The sequence below is a fragment of the Aquarana catesbeiana genome, linkage group LG03, assembly GCF_042186555.1.
Source record: "Aquarana catesbeiana isolate 2022-GZ linkage group LG03, ASM4218655v1, whole genome shotgun sequence".
In the NCBI taxonomy this organism is placed as follows: Eukaryota; Metazoa; Chordata; class Amphibia; order Anura; family Ranidae; genus Aquarana; species Aquarana catesbeiana.
The window spans coordinates 586,763,365-586,788,022 of record NC_133326.1 but is presented as its reverse complement, the minus strand read 5'-3'; the positions used below and the strand labels follow the sequence as shown (position 1 = coordinate 586,788,022).

Here is a 24,658-nt window from a genome sequence, read left to right as displayed (position 1 = left end):
CCCATGACACCCACATCCCTCGGGAACATGCGGATGACATTACTCTATATGCTGGTTTTTTACTACTTAAATGTGAGTGTTTTTTATCTATTGAAATAAATACTTTTATCATACATGCTGCACTTAGAGGGCGCCGTCCTTCTTTCTTTCGTATTGTTTCAGAGCTCCTTCTAGCTTTTATAGACTGGCCGCCTTCCATATACTCAGCATCTCTCCTTTTTATCCTTACATGGACAAATACCTGAACTTGTGTTGAAACATTAACCTCCCTGGCGGTATGATTATTTCGGATTTTAGGTGCTGAAAGCGGTACAATTATTTTGCATGGAAATTTGGCGTTTTATATTGTAGGTCTGTAAATCTTAACAATAACACACTTAAATCTGTCCAAACCAGAGTCTAGTAGATATCCCGGGTATGATAAAGTTTGAAACACAAAAACATAAATTATAATATAATAAATAAAAATAAATAATTTAAAAAAATTAAAAAAAATAGTAATAAAATAAATTTCCCCACGATTCACTATCGCTCAATTCTGCAAGTGTTCTAATTTACTATCGCTGTTTTCTAGCTGGTCTAAAGCCACTTTTGATGTAAAGGGACACTTTTTGGTTGCTATGGACAATCTCCAGTTTCCAGGCAGAAAGAACAGTGTATATCATGTAAAACTGCATGCAGGGCATGGGCCAGAGCACTGGGGACAAAAGGGATGTGAAATCATTTCATACAGTACTGTAATCTGTAAGATTACAGTACTGTATGTGTTATGATTTTGACATTTTTTTTAATTTGCCGCCAGGCTCCGCCCCCGTGCGTCGCGCCGCTCGCAGGGAACGGAGCCTGGCATGGAGAGGCTTCGGAGGAGGACGGAGCCCTCGGACACTGCGGGGGACATCGCAGGATCCCGGGGACAAGGTAAGTAACACCGCCCCAGGATCTTGCAATGCGATCCCGAGTGTGGCTCGGGGTTACCGCTAATGGTACTGAATTTTAACCCCCGAGCCACACTCGGGAAAACCGCCAGGGAGGTTAACTACTACCACCAAGTTCCCCCTCCCAGCCCACCCTCTCCTTCCCCTCCTGCCTTTCTAGTTATATGTATCTAGCTACATCCATTGTGCGCCATATTAACCCCCTGTTTACAGAAGTTTGTGTACTGTGAACAGCAATCCCTGCAAAGCAGGGAGAAAAATAGCCATATAGTAAAGTAAAAGCAGCATAAATTACACATTACACATGGTTGTGCACACAGTTAACCCTTTCGTTGCCCCTAGATGTTAACTCCTTCCCAGCCAGTGTCATTAGTACAGTGTCAGTGTACAGTATTATCACCGATCACTGTATTGGTGTCACTAGCGATGTCAGTTAGTGACCCTTACAGATAGTGTCTGTTAGTGCCAGATTGTCCGCCACCTTTTCACAGTCATACTATAAGTCACTGATCACCGACATTAAAGTAAAGCATCTATAGCTGCGAAAATTCCAGTATATATACACCATAATTTGTAGATGTTATAACGTTCACACAAATCAGTTAATATACACTTATTGGGATTTTTTTTTTTTTTTTACAAAACACGTTTTTTTTTTATTTTCAGTCTTTTTTCATTTATATCGGAAAAAAATAAAAAACCCAGTGGTGATCAAATACCACCAAAAGAAAGCTCTATTTGTGGGAAAAAAAATATATACAATTTGTGTACAATGTTGCATGACCATGCAATTGCCAGTTAGCCAAGTAGTGCAGTGCTGAATAGCAGAAAATGCTCTGGTCGTGAAGGGGTAAAACCTTTCTGGAGCTCAAGTGGGTAAAAGAGAAATGTGGGATTAAAAAAACAAACATGCATACACACCTATGTGGATGCAGCATCAGTCCAATGCTGCAGCAGTCCTCAACTGGCTCAAGGACCGAGAACTGAGCAATCAGATGACTGCTGATCGCACGGCTCACAGTCTTCAGTGACCAGAGAGTAGTAACTGTCAGTCATTGGCTTTCTGCTCTGCACCTCGCTGGAATGTTGGGCTGTGGAGGGGAAGGGAGAAGCTGGCTCAAGCTTTCAGTGATGCTGAGCCTGCTGAGCCAGCTGCCAGTCAGGCATCTGGGTGGATCCCGACGTTATTGTCTAGATTCCTGCAGAGCTTGGACCGGCTCTGTGAAGTCAGCTGATAGTGGGCTTTAGTTCTGGGTCACAGGAGTACACAACTAAGTGCATAGTGAACAGTATCCTGTACATGTAACTTACCTTGTCCCCAGGATCCTGCGATGTCCTCCTGCTGTGTCTGTAATCTGTAAGAATACATTACTGTATCAAATCATTTCACCTCCCTTTTGTCCCTAGTGGTTTGTCCAGTGCCCTGCCTGCAGTTTTATATTACATATACTGTTCTTTCTGCCTGCAAACTTGAGAAAGTCCATGGCATCCAAAAAGTGTCCCTTTACATCAAAAGCGTTTTTTGAGCAGCTAGAAAACAGCAATAGTAAATTAGAATCACTTGCAGAATTGAGCGATAGTGATTCGTGGGAAGATTTGTCATCAGACACTGAAAGTGACAACAGCGACAATTCTGCGACTGAGCAAATTTCAATGTTTTTGATTTGATTACATTATTGAATACATTTTATTATTATATTATTATTTTTGATAATTATTTATAGTTATTTATTATATTATAATTTATGATTTTGTATTTCAAACTTTATCATATCCAGGATGTCTACTAGTCTCTTGTTTGGACAGATTTAAGTGAGTTATTCCTAAGAATTACAGGCCTACAATATAAATATAAATAAAATTTCTATGCAAAACAATGTCCTTGAGATTCAAAAATCTGACATAATTATACCGCCAGGAAGGTTAAAGTGATTGTAAGGGTTCGTTTTTAAAAAAAAAAAAAAACAAACATGTCATACTTACCTCCACTATGCAGATCGTTTTGCACAGAGTGGCCCCAATCCACCTGTTCCAGGGTCCCCCAGTGGCTGTCGCGGCTCCTCCCCACATCAGATAACCCCCTTGGAGAAGCGCTCTCCCGAGTCCAGCATTTACGTCCATAGATGCAAATGCCAGACTCGGACCCGCCCCCGGTGCCCGCATCATTGTATTTGATTAACAGCAGCGGGAGCCAATGGCTGCGTTGCTATCAATCTATCCAATCAGGACACGAGATACCGGTCGGAGCTGGTGTGCTCGTTCCTGTCGTGCAAATTTCGGGGCTCAGGTAAGTATAAGGAGGGCTCAGGGGGACTGCTGCATTAAAAAATGTTTTTCACCTTAAAGCATAGTATGCATTAAGGTGAAAAACGGCGAGGGTTTACAACCCCTTTAAGTAAGCCTGCAACTTTTAGAAATTCAGGACCGAATATTTAGATTAATGTGACTCAATCTTCAGTACAGTTATTGCAGTTTGTTCACATCTATTGCACTTTCCAAAATCATATAGGGGCCTATTTATCAAAAGTCTAAAAAAAAAAAAAAAAAGGAGAAAAGGGGGGAGAAAAGGAAGGGGTGGAGGAGAGGTGATGGGAAAACTTAAGGGAAAAAAAAAAATCTCACCCATTCATTCCCAATCCTATTATCTCAGTGCTCCTATAATAAATTTTTAAATTAATAATTTAATAAGGGGTGGACATTTCTCACCCTCTCCACCCTATTACTGTGAATTTCTCTTGTCCTGAAACTTCAAATCTTGACTTTACCTAATTCTTAAAAAAAATTACCCACAGTGAATTATTCAATTTGTGATTATCCAAAATTTATGTATGTTTTACTAAGTTATGTTTCCCTCGTCTCCAAATACACATTCCCTCAAAAAAAAAAACTCCCAGAAAAAAAGAGGAAGGGGAAGGGGGAGGGGGGAAACTCCAACTTATCCACCCATCCCCGCCCAATATTAACCTCCCTGGCGGTATGATTATTTCAGATTATAGGTGCTGAAAGCGGTACCCTTATTTTGCATGGAAATTTGGCATTCTATATTGTAGGCCTGTAATTCTTAGTAATAACACACTTAACCGGTTCCCGACCGGGGCACGCCGATTTACGTCGGCAGAATGGCACAGCTGGCCAAATGGGCTTACAGGTACGTCCATTTGAATTCCCCGCCGTGCCATTGTGTGCGCGCCGCTCCGTGGAGCTCTGTGAGTCGGGTCGCGGGTCCTGTGGACTCGATCGCCGCGGGGATACCCGTGATCGCCTCACGGAGAGGACGAACAGGGAGATGCCGTTGTAAACAGCATCTCCCCGTTCTGCCTAGTGACAAGTGTCACTCGATCTATATAAACCAAAAAACCACGCTAAAACATGTTAAACAATAATGAAAGTGTAAAGTCCAAATACAAAAAAAGTCCAAACATAAGTGACATAGAAATTCCTCAGTGTGATAATGTTGAAAGATGATAATTCAATTATGATACCCCTATGTGGTGAAATGCTTACCAGAACGTAAGCCAAAATCAGACAGGTGGCTTAAACCCAGCCCGGGCCTTTAGGGAGCGGTTCCAATATGGCAGGGTCAGTAGCACTCGTGTAGCATATTCAGGTCCGCATGGGGTTATCCAAAAAATATATGGCAAAAAACATAGCGTAATACTGATACGATAATAAACACACAAAAAAAGGGGTGCAATACTCAACAAACCCAAATCATATATATCATAAGGACATCCTGTGTGCACAGCATACACAGGGATGTGAGGTGAGTGGCATGCAACATGCAATAAAATAGTGCTCTTGGATGAATAGGTGAACCTCCAAGCAAATCTGCTTACCAGATATCAGGGATAAGTGGGCATACAACTACCACCAAAAGGAAGAGCAAGAAAAAATCGCACCAAGTGCACAAACACATGAGCAACTTACCAGATGGCAAACTGGTGTGCGCAAACTCCACACAGTTAAAGGCTTGACATCTTAGCGTGACAGAAGAACTATCTTGTGCGAACCTTTTAAGATCCCTGCTTACCAGATGGCCGATAGGAAAAACACAAGCCGAAATCCTGGCGGAAATGGCGTGAACTCCTCCTGGCGATCTCGTCACGGGCTCAGTGTGCATATAGTTTAAAAAGAACAGCCAATAGTGTAATACCGTATGAGACTAAAATTTATTAAAAAGAATTGCACTTACAGTAAAAACAGAGAAATATAGAGATGCTGGCCGGCACTCAAACAAACAGCTCCCGTCCACAGCAGGGCGACGTGGTGACATCAGTATGTCCCTCCCAGACGCGTTTCATCACATGTTGACGTTCTCAATGGGGAGCAGAGATCAGTGACGTCACATACACAGCCATCCCCCTACAGTTAGTAATCACTCCCCTAGGACATACTTAACCCCTCCCCGCCCCCTAGTGGTTAACCCCTTCACTACCAGTGTCATTTACACAGTAATCAGTGCATTTTTAATCGCACTGATCGCTGTATAAATGACAATGGTCCCAAAAATGTGTCAAAAATGTCCGACATGTCCGCCATAAAGTCGCAGTCACAATAAAAATCGCTGATCGCCGCCATTACTAGTAAAAAAAAAAATTATTAATAAAAATGCCATAAAACTATCCCCTATTTAGTAAACGCTATAACTTTTGCGCAAACCAATCAATAAACGCTTATTGACGATTATTTTTTTACCAAAAATATGTACAAGAATACGATCAGCCTAAACTGAGGAAAAAAAAATGTTTTTTTATATATTTTTGGGGGATATTTATTATAGCAAAATGTAAAAAATAATGCGTTTTTTTCAAAATTGTCACTCTTATTTTGTTTATAGCGCAAAAAATAAAAATTGCAGAGGCGATCAAATACCACCAAAAGAAAGCTCTAATTGTGGGAAAAAAAGGACGTCAATTTTGTTTGGGAGCCACATCGCACGACCGCGCAATTGTCAGCTAAAGCGACGCAGTGCCGAATCGCAAAAAACGCTCTGGTCAGGAAATCTGTCCAAATAAGAGTCTAGTAGATATCCCGGGTATGATAAAGTTTGAAACACGAAATCATAAATTATAATATAATAAAAAACTATAAATAATTATAACAAATAATAATATAATAATAATAAAAATTATTCAATAATGTAATCAAATCAAAAACACTGACATTTTCTCAGTTGCAGAATTGTCGCTGTCATTACTTTTAGTGTTTGATGACGAATTTCCCCACAAATCACTATCGCTCAATTCTTCAAGTGATTCCAATTTATTATCACTATTTTCTAGCTGGTCTAAAACCACTTTTGATGTAAACAGACATTTTTTGGTTGCTATGGACAATCTCCAGTTTCCTGGCAGAAAGAATAATATTTATAATATAAAACTGCATGCAGGACACTGGACAGACCACTAGGGACAAAGGGGATGTGTAATTATTTGATACAGTACTGTAATCTGTAAGATTACAGTATACTGTATCTATACTGTGTTTTTTTACTTTTTGAATTTGGCGCCGAACTCCATCCCTTTCCACATTCTATAGAATCTTTGTCCAGTATCATTTTGTGAAGATATTAATTCTTCCATCATTCTGATTTTGTCCACTTCTCTAAACCAATCCTTTATTAACAGTGCCTTTTTTATTTTCCATTGTCTCGGTATTAGAGCTTTCGCTGCATTTAATAAATATGGTACTACTTACTCCACTATATTTCTTCCTCGACTCTCCAGTAGCATGGTACAGACATTGCCAAGGATCCTGCACAACCTCAACCCCAGCGATCTTTTTGATTATTTTCAATATCTCTCTCCAGAAAGGTTGGATCCCGGTACACTGCCACCATATGTGGGCATGTGTACCCTCCAATCCACACTCCCTCCAACATAGCGGTGATATTTCTGGATTAATCTTGTGAAGTTTTGTTGGGACATAATACCATTTCGTTAACAGTTTTGTTATTTGAGCTACATCGCCAGGGATGTCCCTATACTGCCTTGGTACCCACATTATTTGGCTTAAATGTCTTCCGCACAAATTTTCTTCCAGTGATACCCATTTTTTTTGAGAGGCACCATGGACCCAGTTGATCTCTCTTGGTAGCACCGTTGCCTCATGGTACCTCCCAAAATCTGGGAGAAATAAACCCCCCTTTAACCGCGGCCTTGTCAGAGATCTATAAGACCTACAAGCTCTCCTATCTTTCCAGATAAATTTTCCAACCAACTTCCCGAGAATATTAAAATAGACCCTCGGGGTGTTTATCGGAAGAGTCTGAAATACGTACAAGGCTCTTGGCAATGTCACCATCTTAATCACATTTATCCTACCAAACCATGACAATTTATTTACCTCCTCCTGGCTGTTACGGAGCTGGAAATGCAAGTTTTTTCAAGTATATTTGAACCCTTACCTTGTAAAACAACCCATTAATGTTAAAATAGAAATGAAAGCCAGAAAGCTAAAAATGAAAGCCAAAAAATATATAGTATATACTTCCTTCCCTGCTTAGCCACTTACTGGTGCTGATGCACCACTCCCTGCAGTCTCCAGCTCCACTTTTTCAAACTGAGATATATATATATATATATATATATATATGTATATATATATATATACAGTATCTCACAAAGGTGAGTACACCCCTCACATTTTTCTAAATACTAAATATTTTATTATATCTTTTCATGTAACAACACTGAAGAAATGACACTTTGCTACAATGTGAGTGTACAGCTTGTATAACAGTGTAAATTTGCTGTCCCCATTAATGTCAAACCGCTGGCAACAAAAAGTGAGTACACCCCTAAGTGAAAATGTCCAAACTGGGCCCAAAGTGTCAATATTTTGTGTGGCCACCATTGTTTTCCAGCACTGCCTTAGCCTGCTTGGGCATGGAGCTCACCAGAGCTTCACAGGTTGCCACTGGAGTCCTCTTCCACTCCTCCATGATGACTTCACGGAGCTGGTGGATGTTAAAGACATTACACTCCTCCACCTTCCGTTTGAGGATGCCCAACAGATGCTCAATAGGGTTTAGGTCTGGAGACATGCTTGCCCAGTCCATTACCTTTACCCTCAGCTTCTTTAACAAGGCAGTGGTCATCTTGGAGGTGTGTTTGGGGTCGTTATCATGTTGGAATATTGCCCTGTGTCCCAGTCTCCGAAGGGAGGGAATCATGCTCTGCTTCAGTATGTCACAGTACATGTTGGCATTCATGGTTCCTTTAGTGAACTGTAGCTCCCCAGTGTCGGCAGCACTCATGCAGCCCCAAACCATGACACTCCCACACCATGCTTCAGTAATCCATGTCCTTAGTCTGCTTGTCTTCAGCAAACTGTTTGTGGGCTTTCTTGCGCATCATCTTTAGAAGAGGCTTCCTTCTGGGATGACAGCCATGCAGACCAATTTGATGCAGTGTGCGGCGTATGGTCTGAGTACTGACAGGCTGACCCCCCACCCCTTCAACCTCTGCAGCAATGCTGGCAGCACTTATATATTTATTTCCCAAAGACAACCTCTGGATATGATGCTGAGAACGTGCACTCAACTTCTTTGGTCGACCATGGCAAGACCTGTTCTGAGTGGAACCTGTCCTGTTAAACCGCTGTATGGTCTTGGCCACCGTGCTGCAGCTCAGTTTCAGGGTCTTGGCAATCTTCTTATAGCCTAGGTCATCTTTATGTAGAGCAACATTTCTTTTTTCAGATCCTCAGAGAGTTCTTTGCTATGAGGTGCCATGTTGAACTTCCAGTGACCAGTATAAGAGAGTGAGAGCGATAACACCAAATTTAACACACCTGCTCTCCATTCACACCTGAGACCTTGTAACACTCACAAGTCACATGACACCGGGGAGGGAAAATGGCTAATTGCGCCCAATTTGGACATTTTCACTTAGGGGTGTACTCACTTTTGTTGCTAGTGGTTTAGACATTAATGTCTGTGTGTTGAATTATTTTGAGGGGACAGCAAATTTACACTGTTATACAAGCTGTACACTCACTACTTTACATTGTAGCAAAGTGTAACTTCTTCAGCGTTGTCACATAAAAAGATTTAATAAAATATTTACAAATATGTGAGGGGTGTACTCACTTTTGTGAGATACTATATATATATATATATATATATATATATATATATATATATATATATATATATAACTGTAAATCCCCTTTTTTTCCCTCTCTCTTTTTTTTTAAAGTGATCACATAATCTTTGTTTGTTCTCAGCTGCATAAGGGGCTTGAAAAAGTGGAGCTGGAGACTACAGGGGGTGCATCAGCACCAGTGAGCGGCTAAGCAGGGAAGGAGGGAACGGGGTCAGCGTGTCAGCACAAGTTATGGTCAGTTTGAAAGAGGAAAGCAGGAGGACCGGCAGGGAAAGCATGGAGACTGGTAACACTTTAAAAGTTTGCATAAGTAATACATACAACAATTGCAAGGGACGTTAATTTCTGTTATATTCAAGCACCCAGTCAGCTTGAAAGCAATCCATACTTTGAAGTGCCTCCCTGTACAATATTAGAAGAATAACTGTCTCTTTACAAACCGCACAATAACACATTCAAAGGACATTGTTGTAAAAACAAATTTCTGAATAAGGGACATTCTGTTTTTATGTAAAGAACTTCTTAACATTAACATATAAGCACCTAATATTCTAATTTAATCATTAGTAAAGCATATAATTATTTTTCTTTATCATCGTTAAACTCAGTAAGCGTTGTCACCCAATGACAGGAAGTGTTTGTAGATACACCTTACTGGTTCAATGGTGATTTCATTGAAAGCAGAACACAATATAAAAAAAGCATTATGCTTTTTTGACAGTTCAGAAACATGTACAACCACCTATTATTGAATTTTGATACACTTTACAGCAGCCTTAAACTCTGCTAACCAATTTTTTAGGCCACTGCCTTCTCTCTTTACACTGAAAATCTGAAAAAAGGGTCTTATGCTCACCTAACACCCACTCCATCCTTTGTCCTGCGGGGGAAGCGGGAGTCACGTGAGAGTGGTTACCATCCAGGAAGCATCTTCAAGCAGACCACTAAATTGTGGCCATGTTTAAAGGGAATGTGGTCAGCTAAGTAAAAATAATCTCTTTGTTTTTAACATTTCGTTACTAGGTATAGTTTGTAACTATACTTTGTATGTCTGTGCGGCAGCTATATTACATATGAAATATCATCATGACTATATAAAGGAGTAAGGAAAAAAATATATTAAAATCACCAAAGAACCTTCAGATAAATGTAAAAAAAAATATTATTATTATTATTATACAGGATTTATATAGCGCCAACAGTTTGTGCAGCGCTTTACAACATGAGGGCAGAGAGTACAGTTACAATACAATTCAATGCAGGAAGAATCAGAGGGCCCTGCTCATTAGAGCTTACAATCTAGAAAAAATACACAATAGTTTCTATATAGAAACAAGCCATTATTGTCTAGCGTCAAAATTCTTTAGTGGCCACGATTCCCAATTAAAATGGTGTAATAAAATATAATAATAATGTCTATGACTAAAAAACTGCCTTGGAATTTCCGTGGTTTATGTGTGAATAGCAGCTTAAGATGACTGTCACTTAACCACTTAAGGACCAGAAGATTTTCCCCCTTAATGACCAGGCCATTTTTTGAGATACGGCACTGCGTTGCTTTAACTGACAATTGCGCGGACTTGCGACGCTGTACCCAAACAAAATTGACGTCCTTTTTTCCCACAAATAGAGCTTTCTTTTGGTGGTATTTGATCACCTCTGCGACAATTTTTTACTTTTTGCTATAATAAATATCCTCAAAAAAATAAACTAATTTCTTCATCAGTTTAGCCCAATATGTATTCTACATAATTTTTGTAAAAGAAATCGCGATAAGCGTATATTAATTGGTTTGCGCAAAAGTTATAGCGTCTACAAAATAGGGTATATATTTATGGCATTTTTATTATTAATTTTTTTTTTTTTTTACTAGTAATGGCGGTGATCATCGATTTTTAGTGGGACTGCACATTACGGCGGACAGATCAGACACTTTTGACACTTTTTTGGGACCATTGACAGAGCTAAAAATAGCCACTGATTACTGTATAAATGTCACTGGCAGGGAAGGGGTTAACACTAGGGGGCGATCAAGGGGTTAACTGTGTTCCCTAGGGAGGTGTTTCTAACTGTGGGGGGAGTGGACCCCCTGGAGGAGGAGTGAGATCGCTGTTCCTGATCACTAGGAACAGCAGATCTCTCTATACTTCTCTGACAGAGCTGGAATCTGTCTGTTTACATTGACAGGTCCCCATTTTGGCTCTTTGGGGAGCGATCACGGGTCGCTCGCGGAAATAGCGGGAGCCAGCCATGCACATTGGCTCCGGCGTCACTTAAAGCGCCCGCCATGCAGCTACTTTGATTTGCGCAGGAGAGCCAACCTGTTGCCGTAGTCAGCTTGAGAAAGGAGTGCGCACTACAGACATCTCCCTAGTGCGCATGCTCGGAAATGCGTTGCGATTTTTGTCTGTGATGCCATCACGCCACATGCTGTATTCCAGTGCTTCCCTGTAATCCACCAGCTGCTCTCTAAGCCTCGCTTTGGACTTCCCTGTAATCCACCAGCTGCTCTCCAAGCCTCACTTTGGACTCTGCACACATGCTGGAAGATTCCTGCTGGTCAGGACCCTGGCCATGAGAAGGATTCACAGGACGTGACCCCCTCTGCTGTAAGCTGTGACGGAGATTGGTGTAACCAGGCTACCCTGTTGAGCAATGAAACCTAAATGTGAATGTTTTTAATGCACTTTGTCTATTAAAACTATACAGTCTTAACTAAGAGGCGCCTGCTTCCTGTTTGTTTTCTGTCTACATGTTTGGAGTCTGCTTCGGCTCCCCCTGTAAGGCTGCCCTGTCTGCATAGACTGTTTCCTCACACAGAGCTTAACAGCTCAAAGGACATTTGTATGGACTCTAATCTCATGCTATATACTATAACCTGCGCCACTATCTATTGTATTTCTTTGCTCAAACTGTTGCCGTATAACGACGCTGGCTGGTCTGCAACTAGTTAACTAAGACAACAAAGTACTGTACACAACAGTTCCTATTAAAGGGCTAATTCACACCAGCCATTGCATTACAACATAGTGGCTAATGTGCAGTGCGGTCTGGCGGGATCACCGCAGCGCTGATGTGCCGATTTTGGTGCACCACACTGTTCACTTTGTTTTTATGAACTTTATTTAAATGTTACAGAGACATTTCATTAAAGAGTAACTCTACTTTTGTTGAGAAAAAACATTCCCCTCTGAGTGATCTATGGTATGTACTTTGCAAGGATTGTAACAAAATTGTTGCAGAGTCCTACCTTTTGTTATTCTAGAGAAATAGCAGTTTGTTTGTCTGTGTCCGTGTGCTCAGTGAGTCTGTATGGGAGTGGGTTTGTAATTATCAATCAGTTGCTGCACCTGCAGGGCTCTAAATTAGGAAAATTGCTGGGCCTGCATCCCTTTAGACGTGATTTCCTTTGGGAATGTTGCAGGGTATGCACAAAATCAAATTTGTATCTTAGTTCAGACTTCTGGGAAAATCAGTAAGTCAATCAGTTGAGCAGGAAATTTCATACCTGGGAGCGTTCTGTGCACCATCTCTGTACAGAACTCCTTCAGGTAGTCATATTGCATTTTACAGAGAATTACAGCGCTGCAGATTGAAAAGGAAATGTCATTTTTAATAACATTCAATTACAATATGACTTGTGTCGCAAATTGTATACGCTATATTATTATTTTTTTGTTAGTTAATTTTTTTTGCACAAAAGTGGTTACCTTTAAGTAGATTGCTGGCCATGCGGTCCAAGGCAGTGGATTGCCTTGCACTGCGCTTCAGTTTAAATAAAGTTCTGTACGCAGTACTTTTTTTCAGCACACTGTCCACACACCATTGCAACAAAATGTTTTGAACCGGGCACACCAGAGACAAGGTGTTTTGCCATAGCTGGTTAATGCAGTCTCACCACATCTGGCATGAATATACCCCTAGGACCTGTTCACACATACTGCAGAGACATGTGTTTTACTCAGTGGCAGCTGATCGATTTTTTTTTGGGGGGGGTAAACAGTCCACCCGTAGCCAACCCCCCCCTCCCAGTCGGTTGGGTCACGGATAGTAGGGGTCATGGGCGACACGGATGGCACGGGTCATGAGGTTGGTCAGCCAGTAGTCGGGGCCCCACATCTCCCCATCTCACGAGCAACACTCCGGGTGGTGGGCGGCTTCTATGCGGGCTGCAGGCGGCTGCTTCCTCGCTTCCCCTGCATCTCCTCCCTCCTCCTCCTGGTGGCCAATCCGATCGGATCTCCTTTCGGGCCAATCAGGTGACGGGTCTCAGGACCCGCTTCCTGATTGGCCGGGAGGAGAATCAGTGTTACAATAGTGAATATTAATTTCAGATGTGTGACAATATTAGAGCCTCTGGCTCTAATCACATGCTTCAAAAAAAAGGCTCTAATCACGTGCTTAAAAAAAACAAAAAAAACCTCTGATTGGAATCCATGCGCCCATCGCCCTGCATGTAGATCAGGGGGCCGGATGCATGGATGGGGGGGGGGGGGCGGCGCCCGTGCGCCCCCTACGGATGGGCCACCACTTGTTTTACTGCACTGAAAGAATGTAGGTCACCACAAGGGCACATAAAAAACTATTGTTTTCCATGTGTCTTGTTCACACCACAAAACTGGTGTCATGTGCAGTGTGGTGCAGTATAATGCTACATATATTCACTGTAACACAACGCAATGCATGTAAATGCACATCAAAGCAATGCAAATCTATTGAGAGAAAATAAAAAACAAAGATCCATAGCAATTTAATGTGCATAAAAACATGTGTCAGCACATGTTAAAACGCGCAGCAATGCACATAAAAATGCACAACAATGGAAGGCACTGCACATTCATTTTTTAGCTTCTTCATGCATTTTAATGCATGGTTATGTGTGAACAGGCCCTTAGAAGATATAGCGCTCATCATTGTGTCCATAATTGGTTGATAACACAGTGCCTTTTCTAAGGAACCAGGTGATAACTTACTAATAATACTTTCTGGGGCACTTTAATAATGAAGTTATTTTACCCTGGTGTACCTTTCACACATGGGATAATGAGCAACTCTAAGCCAAACAGATGCTTATAGCAATGTAGGCTAAGAAATTAAATAAATGAATGACATTCCAACAACTGTAAAAATTGTAACTCAAAAATACAAACGATTACCATTTGAAAACTAGTGATTTTCTGGAAACAGTTCTTTATTCTAATCATTTGTGCCATGTATGTAACAGTGATCTCACAAAGATATCACAATGGTTTACACTGAAAAGTTTACTCCTTATATGGGGTACACACTATAAGTTTTTTTTCGTTCAACCCAGCAGGCTGTAGGAAAAAAAAAAAACATACAGTTTACCATACTAACACAAGCGATGTTAGTACAGCGATCTCCCCCGCTGAGCTATTGTGTTCTGACATTGGAGACTGCCCCCCCGCCAGAACACATTGATCAGTGCTGGCAGCTATTTGGTCATGAGACCAGCTTCTGTTGGACAGGGAGCTGTACACACAGGCCGAAAATCCCCTGGTTCTTGCCGATCTGACCATTTTCGGATGATTTTTGGCCTTGTTGACTGTCTGCTGAGAATGATTTTCTGTCACAATGGAAAATCAGTTTGTTTGAGATATATATATACATATGAATTATACTAAAATTGTTTGTGTAGCAGCCTAAGAGCGATATATGATCAGAATACTGTACATCAATTAGGAGAGATAGAAAATCCAGTAAACAACCATTATTTGATGAACATAAGAAACTGATATCTGAATTTTTCTAATTTTCGTAGTTTTTATCTCAAATCTGTTAAATGTCTGGCCACTCATGGACATATATGGAATTTTCTTGTACAAGTACCGTATATACTCGAGTTTAAGTCGTCCCGAGTATAAGTCGAGGCCCCTAATTTACCACAAAAAACTGGGAAAAATGTATTGACCCGAGTATAAGACGAGGGTGAGAAATGCAGAGGGTCAACAATGCCCATCTGCAGCTGCCTGCCTCCCTGTGTCCTGTGCAGCCTACCTGTACCCTGTGCATGTGTCCTGTCCATGTGTGTCCTGTACATGTGTGTCCTGTGTTCCTGTGTCCCTGTGTCCTGTCCATGTGTGTCCTGTACACGTGTGTCCTGTGTTCCTGTGTCCCTGTGTGCATGTGTCCTGTGTGCATGTGCAGCCTCCCTGTGGCGATCTCCATCCTCCCTGTGGCGATCTCCATCCTCAAGCGGCGGCCGGCGTGTGATGATAGTGTTCGGCGGCCATTCCACAGTTCAAAAGCCGCGCCTCCTCCTCGTCTGTGATAGGCTGACCGCTGACTGCCTATCACGGACATTCTCTCACTCTCATACCACGGACGAGGATGAGAGAATGTCCGTGATAGGCTGTACACTGACAGCTGTTCAGCCTATCACAGGCGAGCAGGAGGCGTTGCTTTTGAAAGCTGGAATAGCCGCCGAAGACTATCATCACACGCCGTCTGCCGTCTGCCTGCATGACACGCTGATCATGCAGACAGACGGCGGTGACTCGAGTATAAGTCGAAGGGACACTTTCAGCCCAAAAAAAAGGGCTGAAAAATTCGACTTATACTCGAGTATATACAGAAATCACAAGTAGCGTTCATGGTTTTTCCTTTTTCTATGTCCCTTTTCTCCAACTTATCTATTTTTTCCCCCTTTTTCGTTGTCACTTTCTTTCTTCCACTCCTTCTCTCTCTTTCTAGGATGTGATACCACATATATGAAAATTATACATCTATGTACCACCTGTGGGGTAAGAATATTTTGGGGTTGATTTACTAAAGGCAAATAGACTGTATAGTTTTACAAGTGCAGTTTCTCCAGAGCTTAGTAAATGAGGTAAAGCTTCACTTTACAAACAATGCCCAATCACATGCAAGGAAAAAAAACACAGCATTTTTGCCTGCACTTGATTGGATAATAGAATTCAGCAGAGCTCTTGCTCATTTATTGAAAAAGATTAGGAGATTGCAAAAATGGACTTTGTAGGCACACACATAAAAAATTAGATAAAAAGATAAAAAATTGAAATTTTTATTGGATAAAGGTAAAAGGATAATGTACATATAAACATAAAAGGAACACACGTCATACTAATAATGACATCGAATATAGATTGTGTGTTCCTTTTATGTTTTGTACATTATCCTTTTAACTTCATCCAATTAAAATTTCAATTGTTTTATCTTGTGTGTGCCTACAAAGTCCATTTTTGCAATTTCCTAATCTTTTTCAATCAATATTGAGACATTGGCACATTGCTACTAGTGCATCCACAGTATCACCCTGTGAGGATACATGTTAAACTCCATTTTCTTGCTCTTCCTCGTTAACCACTTGCCGACCGGGCCATAGCCGCAAGACGGCTACAGCGCGGTCAGCTTATTCTGGGTGGACGTCCGTGGGACGTCCTCCCAGAATGCTGCTACCGCGCGCCCCCTGGGGAGCGCACCCGGGAACATCCGTGACCAGACCTGGCGCATCACGGATCACGGTAAATAGCTGCTGATAGCGGCCGTTTACCACGTGATTGTTCCGTTAAATGACTGAGCGATCACTTGTAAACAAACCGGCGTTACGTCATGACGCCGGGTCCTCCCTCCCCTCTATGTACCAATCGGTACAGTGCGAGGAAGAGGGAGAGATTGCAGCAGCGCTTTGGGCTGGATGTGTAGTGCCCACAGCGCTGCTCAGTGCCACTAATCTGCAATACTCTGCAACACTGTGCAATACTCTGCCAATACTCTGCAATACTGTGCAATACTCTGCCAATACACTGCAACATTGTGCAATACTCTGCCAATACTCTGCAACACTGCAATACTCTGCCAATACTCTGCAAAACTCCGCCAATACTCACCAATACTCTGCCAATACTCGCCAGTACTCTGCCAATACTTGCCAATACTCTGCAATACATTTTAACAGAAACAAAGAATTTTTTTTTTTTTTTACTGAATTTTCAGTCTTTGATTTATAGCGCAAAAAATAAAAAACCCAGCGGTGATTAAATACCACCAGAAAGAAAGCTCTATTTGTGTGAAAAAAAGGACAAAAATTTCATATGGGTACAGTGTTGCATGAGTAATTGTCATTCAAAGTGTGAGAGCACCGAAAGCTGAAAATTGGTCTGGTTAGGAAGGGGGTTTAAGTGGGCAAGTGGTTAAGCTCTAGGGAAACTGCACTAACAAATGTGCACGGTCTATTTGCCTTTAGTAAATCAACCCTACTGTCTTTCCTTCTGATTACTTCATTGTATGTAGGAACATAGGAACTTAAATATCTGTTTTTTTTTCCTTTTGGTGCTTCAGTATACTTCCTTATCACATACTTATTATGTAAAAATAAAAATAAAGACTTAAAAAAAAAATGTCTGGCCACCCAGTGTAGGTTAGAGTGACTGGATTCTGGATTTATATATGAATGGGCGCACAGTGGTATGTACCTTTTGTGATTTTGCTCGCTGCTGCTGCCTGTAGTAGATGTTGATGACAAGCATACGTAAGATTAATGGTAATTGTGCCGTTATTGTAAAATGAGTGTTGCTTGGTATTAAAGAGTTAACAATTAGCAGGGAACTGTGAAATTTCATAGGGAGGGGGCAGAAATACTGGTTTCTATCCATTCCTTTAAAACAAAGGGAACCTTTTGTGTAATCGGCAGGTATGGGCAGGCCCCAGCCCAACATCCAGAAAAGCTGGAGACCAGCAGCCTCTCACTGACAGCTGGAGGCACCTGGGAAGTGGCAGGAGCTGCGAGTGGTCTCCCTACTGATAATAATATGCCTCAGTGTTATGGGAAGATAGGAAGGGATTGTATCCCAGCTCTGAAGACGAGACTGATTTGCCTCAAAATCAGGAGGAATGTCAAACTGCAGCATAGAGGTAGGGATAACCTACATAAACATGGCATTTGTTAGTTGAGTTTTTTTTTTATATTGCAATTAGGTAAATAAAAGCATTTACATTTAGCAACTAGCTAAGAGGATCTGACTACCAGGAGATTGGGTGAAGCCTTCCATTGGGGTCTTTTTAATTGGTAAAGAGTTAACGAAAGTAACTGCTGAGCCATTGCTGGCCCTAATAGGGTCTTACCTGCTTATGGGGAGCAAGGGGAGAAGGACAAAAGTAGAACTTGTACTACCATGTTTACCAGATGTCCATTATCAGGCATTGCTATTCAAATATTGATGATCAGTGAGGTATTTTATACATGGACTTCTCCAACACTTTAGCTAGTGAAGCCTGGAAGGAAATCTGGATGTATTAAAATGTTTAATCAAGTATAACCAAACTAGGGTATAACTTGCCTATAGGGTTTAAAGTGTTACTAAACCCACAGCAGTAAAATCAGTTTGTATATGCAGTAAAGCATGCTTGTTATACTCACTGTGGAACCTAAGGGGTTAATCGCACGCGTCCCCTAATAATTTCCTGATAACACAGAGTATATGGAGTCAGGCTGCACATGCTCAGTTTGGTGTGTATTTCTAGAGAGGTTTTTTTCTTTTTTTGGGAGGGTGCATGTGATCAGCACAGGGTCAATCAGCACTCTCCAGACAGAGGGTCAGGGGTCTTGCAGTCTCACAGGACAGTCAGAAAACTCCTCCTACAAACTTTAACTAGTGCTTGGCTGGACACTGATAGAAGTCACAGGACTGCTTTAACTGCTGATGAGAAAAGGTGTTTAGCAGTTTATATTTACTAAAATAATAGCATTTCTGTGTACTGTGGGAGACCAGATATAGTGAATGCAGGGTCCTGGGTTTAGTAAGACTTTAATAATTATCAAATAGTAACCTGCATAATCTTTTACATCACTTTTTATATTTTTTTTTTTTAAATTTATTTTTATTCAAATTTTCCTTATAAGACACAAAGACATAAAGACATATACAAATTGGTTGTCTAGCTTGTACAGGTAATGTCGCAAGTACATCAGGTAAAAAAAAAAAAAAAAAAAAAAAAAAAAATGAAAAAAAAAGAAAAAGAGAGGAATACATCCATGCAATACAATTTTAACATATAAGTGAAAAGGGGATTTTTGGAATTTTTGGGCCGCCCCCCCACTGCCCATAAAGGCCTATACCTATTAACTAGGAATTACATTTAATCGTCGATTCTTGGTATCGTAACTGAAGCTAGTCCAACATTAGTAAGCAATGTTCATTTCCTCCAGCCACCCACTCCAAACCTTATTAAATTTCAATTGGCAGCCTCTATTAAGATAGGTATCTCTATATAGTGGAAGATTATCGTTAACCAAACGTTTCCACTGGACATTTGTGGGGGGATAGGGCTTCTTCCATTGAAATGTTATGGTTTTCCTAGCGTAAAATAGAAGCAAACCAATCATCGTGCGTTTAGCTACAGCAGGAACTAATTTTTTTATAAGGCCCAACATACAAATCTCCATAGACAGTGGTAGATTAGTGGATGCAATTTTATTGATTAGGCCTAGTACCTCCCCCCAGAATTGTTGTATCTTTGGACAATGCCAAAAGATATGGGAAAAATCTCCGGGGGTGTAGCTACATCTCCAACACTTAGGGGAGTGGGCAGGATTTATCAAATGAAGTCTGTGGGGAGTGAAATACGCCCGGTGGACTATTTTAAATTGGACTAACTTGTCATGTATAGAGACTAGCGAACTAAAAGGGAAGTCCCAAACACCATCCCAATCTTCGCCACTCAAAGCTGGAATGTCACGCTGCCAACGGGACAAAAGGCCGTCCAACGGAGGCAAGGACTCATAGATTAAATGCTGATATATGTGAGATATAGGTTTTTTTGTACAACCGGATCTAAGAGTAGTCTCCAGTTTAGGCTGTATTAATATACAGGACGAATGTGGGAATTGGGCTTCGAAAGCATGCGAAAGTTGAAGATAACGGAACTGATAGTGCTGCGGAAGATTATACTGGAAGGAAAGCTGACAAAAAGAAAGCAGTGAGGTGCAAGACACCACTTGTGAGATTAATTTTATACCATATCTAGTCCATATCTGGGGGTCAATAGATTTGTAAAAATGTGGTAAATTGGGGTTTAGCCATAGGGGTGTATTAGGGGAAATTACCATCTGGTTGTGTTTTTCAATAGCCAGGCCCATTTTCCAGGCCCGTAAAGTAGTAAGCATAGACGGAGTTAATAAGTGTGGGGCACATGGGCCTCTGTAAATTAGGTATTGAAGAGATTCCCAGGAGCCTGCCACGGTGGCCTCCAAAGCGGAGGCCACATTGGTTTTATCAGGATTTAGCCACCAGACCACTGTCACCAGCTGTGTCGCCAAAAAGTACTTATAGCAATCCGGAAAGGCCATACCACCCTGCGATAGTGGCCTCATTAATGTAGTTAACTTATATCTCGGTGGTAAGGAGCCCCAGAGAAACTCTGAAAAGCGTTGGTTTAGTTTAGTAAAGAAGGATTTAGGAATCCACTGCGGGGAATGGCGGAATAAATATATGAATTTGGGGATGACCTTCATTTTAAGCAAGTTGACCCTTCCCCATACCGATAGGGGGAGATTATTCCATGCCTTGAGTTTAGCTTTCATATCCCCCACTACCGGATCCAAGTTTAATTTAAGAAAATCTGAGGCTTGTGCAGAGACACAAACCCCAAGATATTTAAAGGAGTCAACCCACTTTAATGGGCTATCTGGAGAGGATGTCAATTTGGCTGCTTGATCTATTGGAAATAGAGTAGATTTTGGCCAGTTTACCCGGAGGCCCGTTACCATGGAGAAAGCGTTGAGGAGTGACAGAGCACCCTGAAGTGATGGACCCGCGTCCCCCAAAAATAAAACCATGTCGTCAGCATACAGGGCTACCCTCTCCTCCAGCATGCCTATCCTAAGCCCCTTAATATGAGGCGATGTACGGAGAGCCTCTGCAACTGGCTCTATAGCTAGAGCAAATAGAGCCGGAGAAAGAGGGCAGCCCTGTCTAGTTCCCCGAAACAGTTGAAATGGAGTTGAGAGTCTGGAGCCCAAACGAATCGATGAGATGGGACACCTATAGATCACCTGCAACCATGATATAAACCGTAGTGGAAAACCCATTCGACGTAGAGTCTCCCACAAAAAGGGCCACTCCACAGTGTCGAATGCCTTTTCTATATCTAGTAGGGCAATAGCTCTGGTACCGGAGTTATTGTGTTGGGCATGAATATTGGTAAAGAGTCTCCTAAGATTAACGTCGGTTGACCTTTTAGGCATAAATCCTGTTTGATCAGAGTCAATAACCGAAGGTAATAATGGATATAGACGGATAGCCAGCAGTTTGGTTAAGATTTTCAGGTCATTATTCAATAAGGCTATTGGCCTATATGAGGCACATAGCTCTGGGTCCTTAAGGTCCTTATGAATCAAAGTAAGATAGGCCTGGTGCATTGAAAGGGGCAGATCACCCTTGGATAGGCAGAGGGTGTATAATTGGGCCAGGATGGGTGCCAAAAATGCTGCATGTGCCCTATAAAATTCTATAGGAAGACCATCCGGCCCTGGCGCCTTGCCCAAAGGGAAGGACCGTATAATTTTTAAAACCTCTAAGGCCGAAATAGGGCGTACCAACGATTCTCGTTCCTCATTCGACAGCCAGCCAAGTGCTAGTGGATCTAAAAGGTTTTGCAACATCTCTGGCTGGAAGTCGGGGGGAAGAGCAGAGGTATAAAGAGTTTGGTAAAAGGCTTTAAACATTTGTAAGATTTCTACCTGAGAGGTCACCTTATCCCCAGTTGAAGACCGCAGGCCCGAAACCACTGTGGATGGATATTCATGCTGTGCCAACATGGCCAGGAAACGACCATTCTTGTCCCCCTGTTCAAATAGTCGCTGTCTACCTTTATGCATATCCAATCTTGTAACTTCCGTTAAATGTAAATTTAGTGAACTGCGGGCGGCATTTAATGCGTCAAAATGAGCTGCTGTAGGATCTGTACTATAGATTAATGTTTGATCCTCTACCATCTGTTGTAACCTGTAAGTTTCCCGGCCCTGCTGTTTCTTGACACTAGCGATAATAGAGATATATTGCCCTCTTGTATAGGCCTTGAAGGTGTCCCAGACCGTCTGTGGGGTCGAGGAGCCTTCATTAAGTTCCCAAAACTCAACTAGTCTGGGTGGGATAGTGTCAGCCACCTCAGGGTGGGAGATCCACTGTGCCCCCAGCCTCCACAGGGCCGCATCTCGGCGTGCAGGCGAGCGAAGCTCGATTACCAGTGGGCTATGATCGGACAACCCACTGGGTAGGTATTTAGCCCCTATTACATCCGTCAACAGGATTGAATTAGAGAAGGCTAGGTCAATCCGTGAGGCAGTCCTATGTGAGGCCGAAAAGCATGAGTATGCCCTAATAGCCGGGTGTTTCCATCTCCATATCTCCTGTAGCCCCATTGCCTGTGCCCATATAGATAGTTCAGAGCTATAGTTTTTTGATGGGACTGGTCTGTCCAAATCTGGGGAGATAGTAGAGTTGAAATCCCCCATCACCAGCAATTTCGCTGGATAAAAAAGGAGCTGCTTTTTCCAAAACCTTATATAATAAATCGTGTGTAAAAGGTGGAGGAATATAAACATTTATGATTATATATCGCTGAGACCAGTGTGAAAACACCACCATTGCAAACTTGCCCTGGGGGTCCGTGCACACGTCCTCAATAACACAGGGGAATTTCTTGTGTATTAGGATTGAGACCCCTCTAGCATAAGAGGAGTAAGTCGCATGGATGGCCCTCTGAATCCAGGGTTTTTTTAGAGTTAAAACCTTGCTGCCTGTGAGGTGGGTTTCCTGTAGAAGAATAAAATGTGGAGAGTAGGTTTTTAAATATCTCATCAACAGTGCCCGTTTAAATTTAGAATTAAGACCTCTCACATTCCATGAAAGGACCGAAAAGGTTTCAGCTAAGGAAGTGGCCATATAGGTTTAAGAAGCCATGGCCAAGTAAAATGACTAGGGGAACACCATTTGGAGTAACTCACAAGCAGCAAGATTTTTACAATATACCATGTACCAGCAATGTTAATTTTTAAGGTAATTTTTGAAACAAGCTTATACAAACCATGACAAAGACCAACATAAAATAACAAAAAAATATATATACCCAAGCACGAAGTGCTTATCCGACTAAGTCCCATCTCCTCTCAAAAAACAAAAAAAGGAGGAGGAGAGTTGGGATTAGTTTTCTCCCCAAAAAAAAAAAAAAAAAAAAAAAAAAAAAAAAGAACACACACGCAAGCTGCAACTGTATTGCAACTATATTGCAGATATACCCCTAAAAGGGGATATCGTACTACTACTACTATTTGTTCAGGCACCCTATAGCCGAACAAATATATAAAAAAGGAAAAAAGAAAAAACCTATCCAATACCTATCCAAAAAAAAAAAAAAAAAAAAAGGGGACGGGATGGGGAGAAAAGGGCAGGAGGGGGAGGGAAAAAAAAAAAAAAGAGAAAAAAGGAGACAAAAAAGGAAGCAACAGAGAGTAATTGAGGTGGGGTTGGGTTCTAATTATCTAACTCTTGGCTCTTAGTGTAAGAGATATAGTCCAAGTCCAAGTCCAAGTCCAAAGGGCTGAGCATTCCAACTCCAAATAAAGTACATTTATCTAAGCATTCATTAGGAGACCACAGAATAGCAAGAAAATTTTAGACACTATAGGGGTGCACTATAATGGACTATAGTAGTAAGGATGGTAAAAAAAAAAAAAAAAAAAAAAAAACACATGCGTCACCCACGGCCATCTAACCAGGATATAGCGGCCTCCGGATTGGTGAAAAAGAATGTTCGGTCCCCGTCTGCAACTCGAAACTTGCTGGGATATAATAAGCTAAATTTAAGACCTTTATCCCTTAGGCGTCTTCTGACCTCTGTAAAGGCCCGGCGTCGCTGCTGGACTTCAGAGGAGTAATCAGGAAACAACATGATTTTTGCATTATTAAACCGCAGTTCTTGTTTATCTCTAGCTGCAGCTAATATCTTATCTCTGTCTCTGAAATTCAAAAGTCTCAATAAAAGAGGCCTGGGAGGATTACCAGGGGCTGGAGGGGTTGGTGGAATCCTATGCGCCCTCTCTACCACGAATGTAGGGGGCATAGCAGGTAAGTCCAACAATGATATAAGAAAGGATTCCACAAACTCAGCTGGTTTATTACCTTCTGTTTTTTCCGGTAGGCCTATGACTTTTTATATTTAAAAGTCAGAATTTACATATTACAGGCAGCTCTGTTTAGTCTTTTTTTGGAGAAAGAATTAGTGTTTTTGAAACTCTATTTTAGGATAGTGTTAAGGATACCACTATTTTATATTCTTTAGGTAACAGAGAGGTTCACTTTAATAAATGCAGCCAGTAAAGAAATATAGACAGTGAATACATTTACATTGGTGGTCAGTGCAGATGGCCCCCTTTACATTGTTGATGAGTGGGAGAAGAACTCCTTTTACTGTTCAGTAGAAAGAATCAGTCTGTATAGGCAGCAAAGCATGCTTGTTATACTCACTGTGGAACCTAAGGGGTTAATCCTCTGCATTGTGTAAAAAAGGCTGTTTGGTCCCATCACCTCTGATCCTCCCCTTCCTCCACTGTCCCCAATATATTTCCTGATAGTA

The 24,658-nt window shown here is 41.5% G+C and overlaps 1 protein-coding gene across 4 annotated transcripts in view; it reads left to right on the top strand.

Annotated features, from left to right (window-relative positions):
- The window catches only part of ARHGAP25 (Rho GTPase activating protein 25), a 214,183-nt gene that overhangs the window by 148,379 nt on the left and 41,146 nt on the right, over nucleotides 1-24,658 (top strand). The window contains exon 1 of one of the 4 annotated variants that reach the window (XM_073622034.1): nucleotides 17,714-17,938. The exons of the other annotated variants lie outside the window; for them this stretch is intronic. Within the exon in view, the coding sequence (XP_073478135.1) occupies nucleotides 17,836-17,938 (103 nt within the window). The 5' untranslated portion in view covers nucleotides 17,714-17,835. Of the gene's footprint in view, nucleotides 1-17,713; nucleotides 17,939-24,658 lie in introns of those variants that run through there. 4 annotated transcript variants of the gene reach the window in all.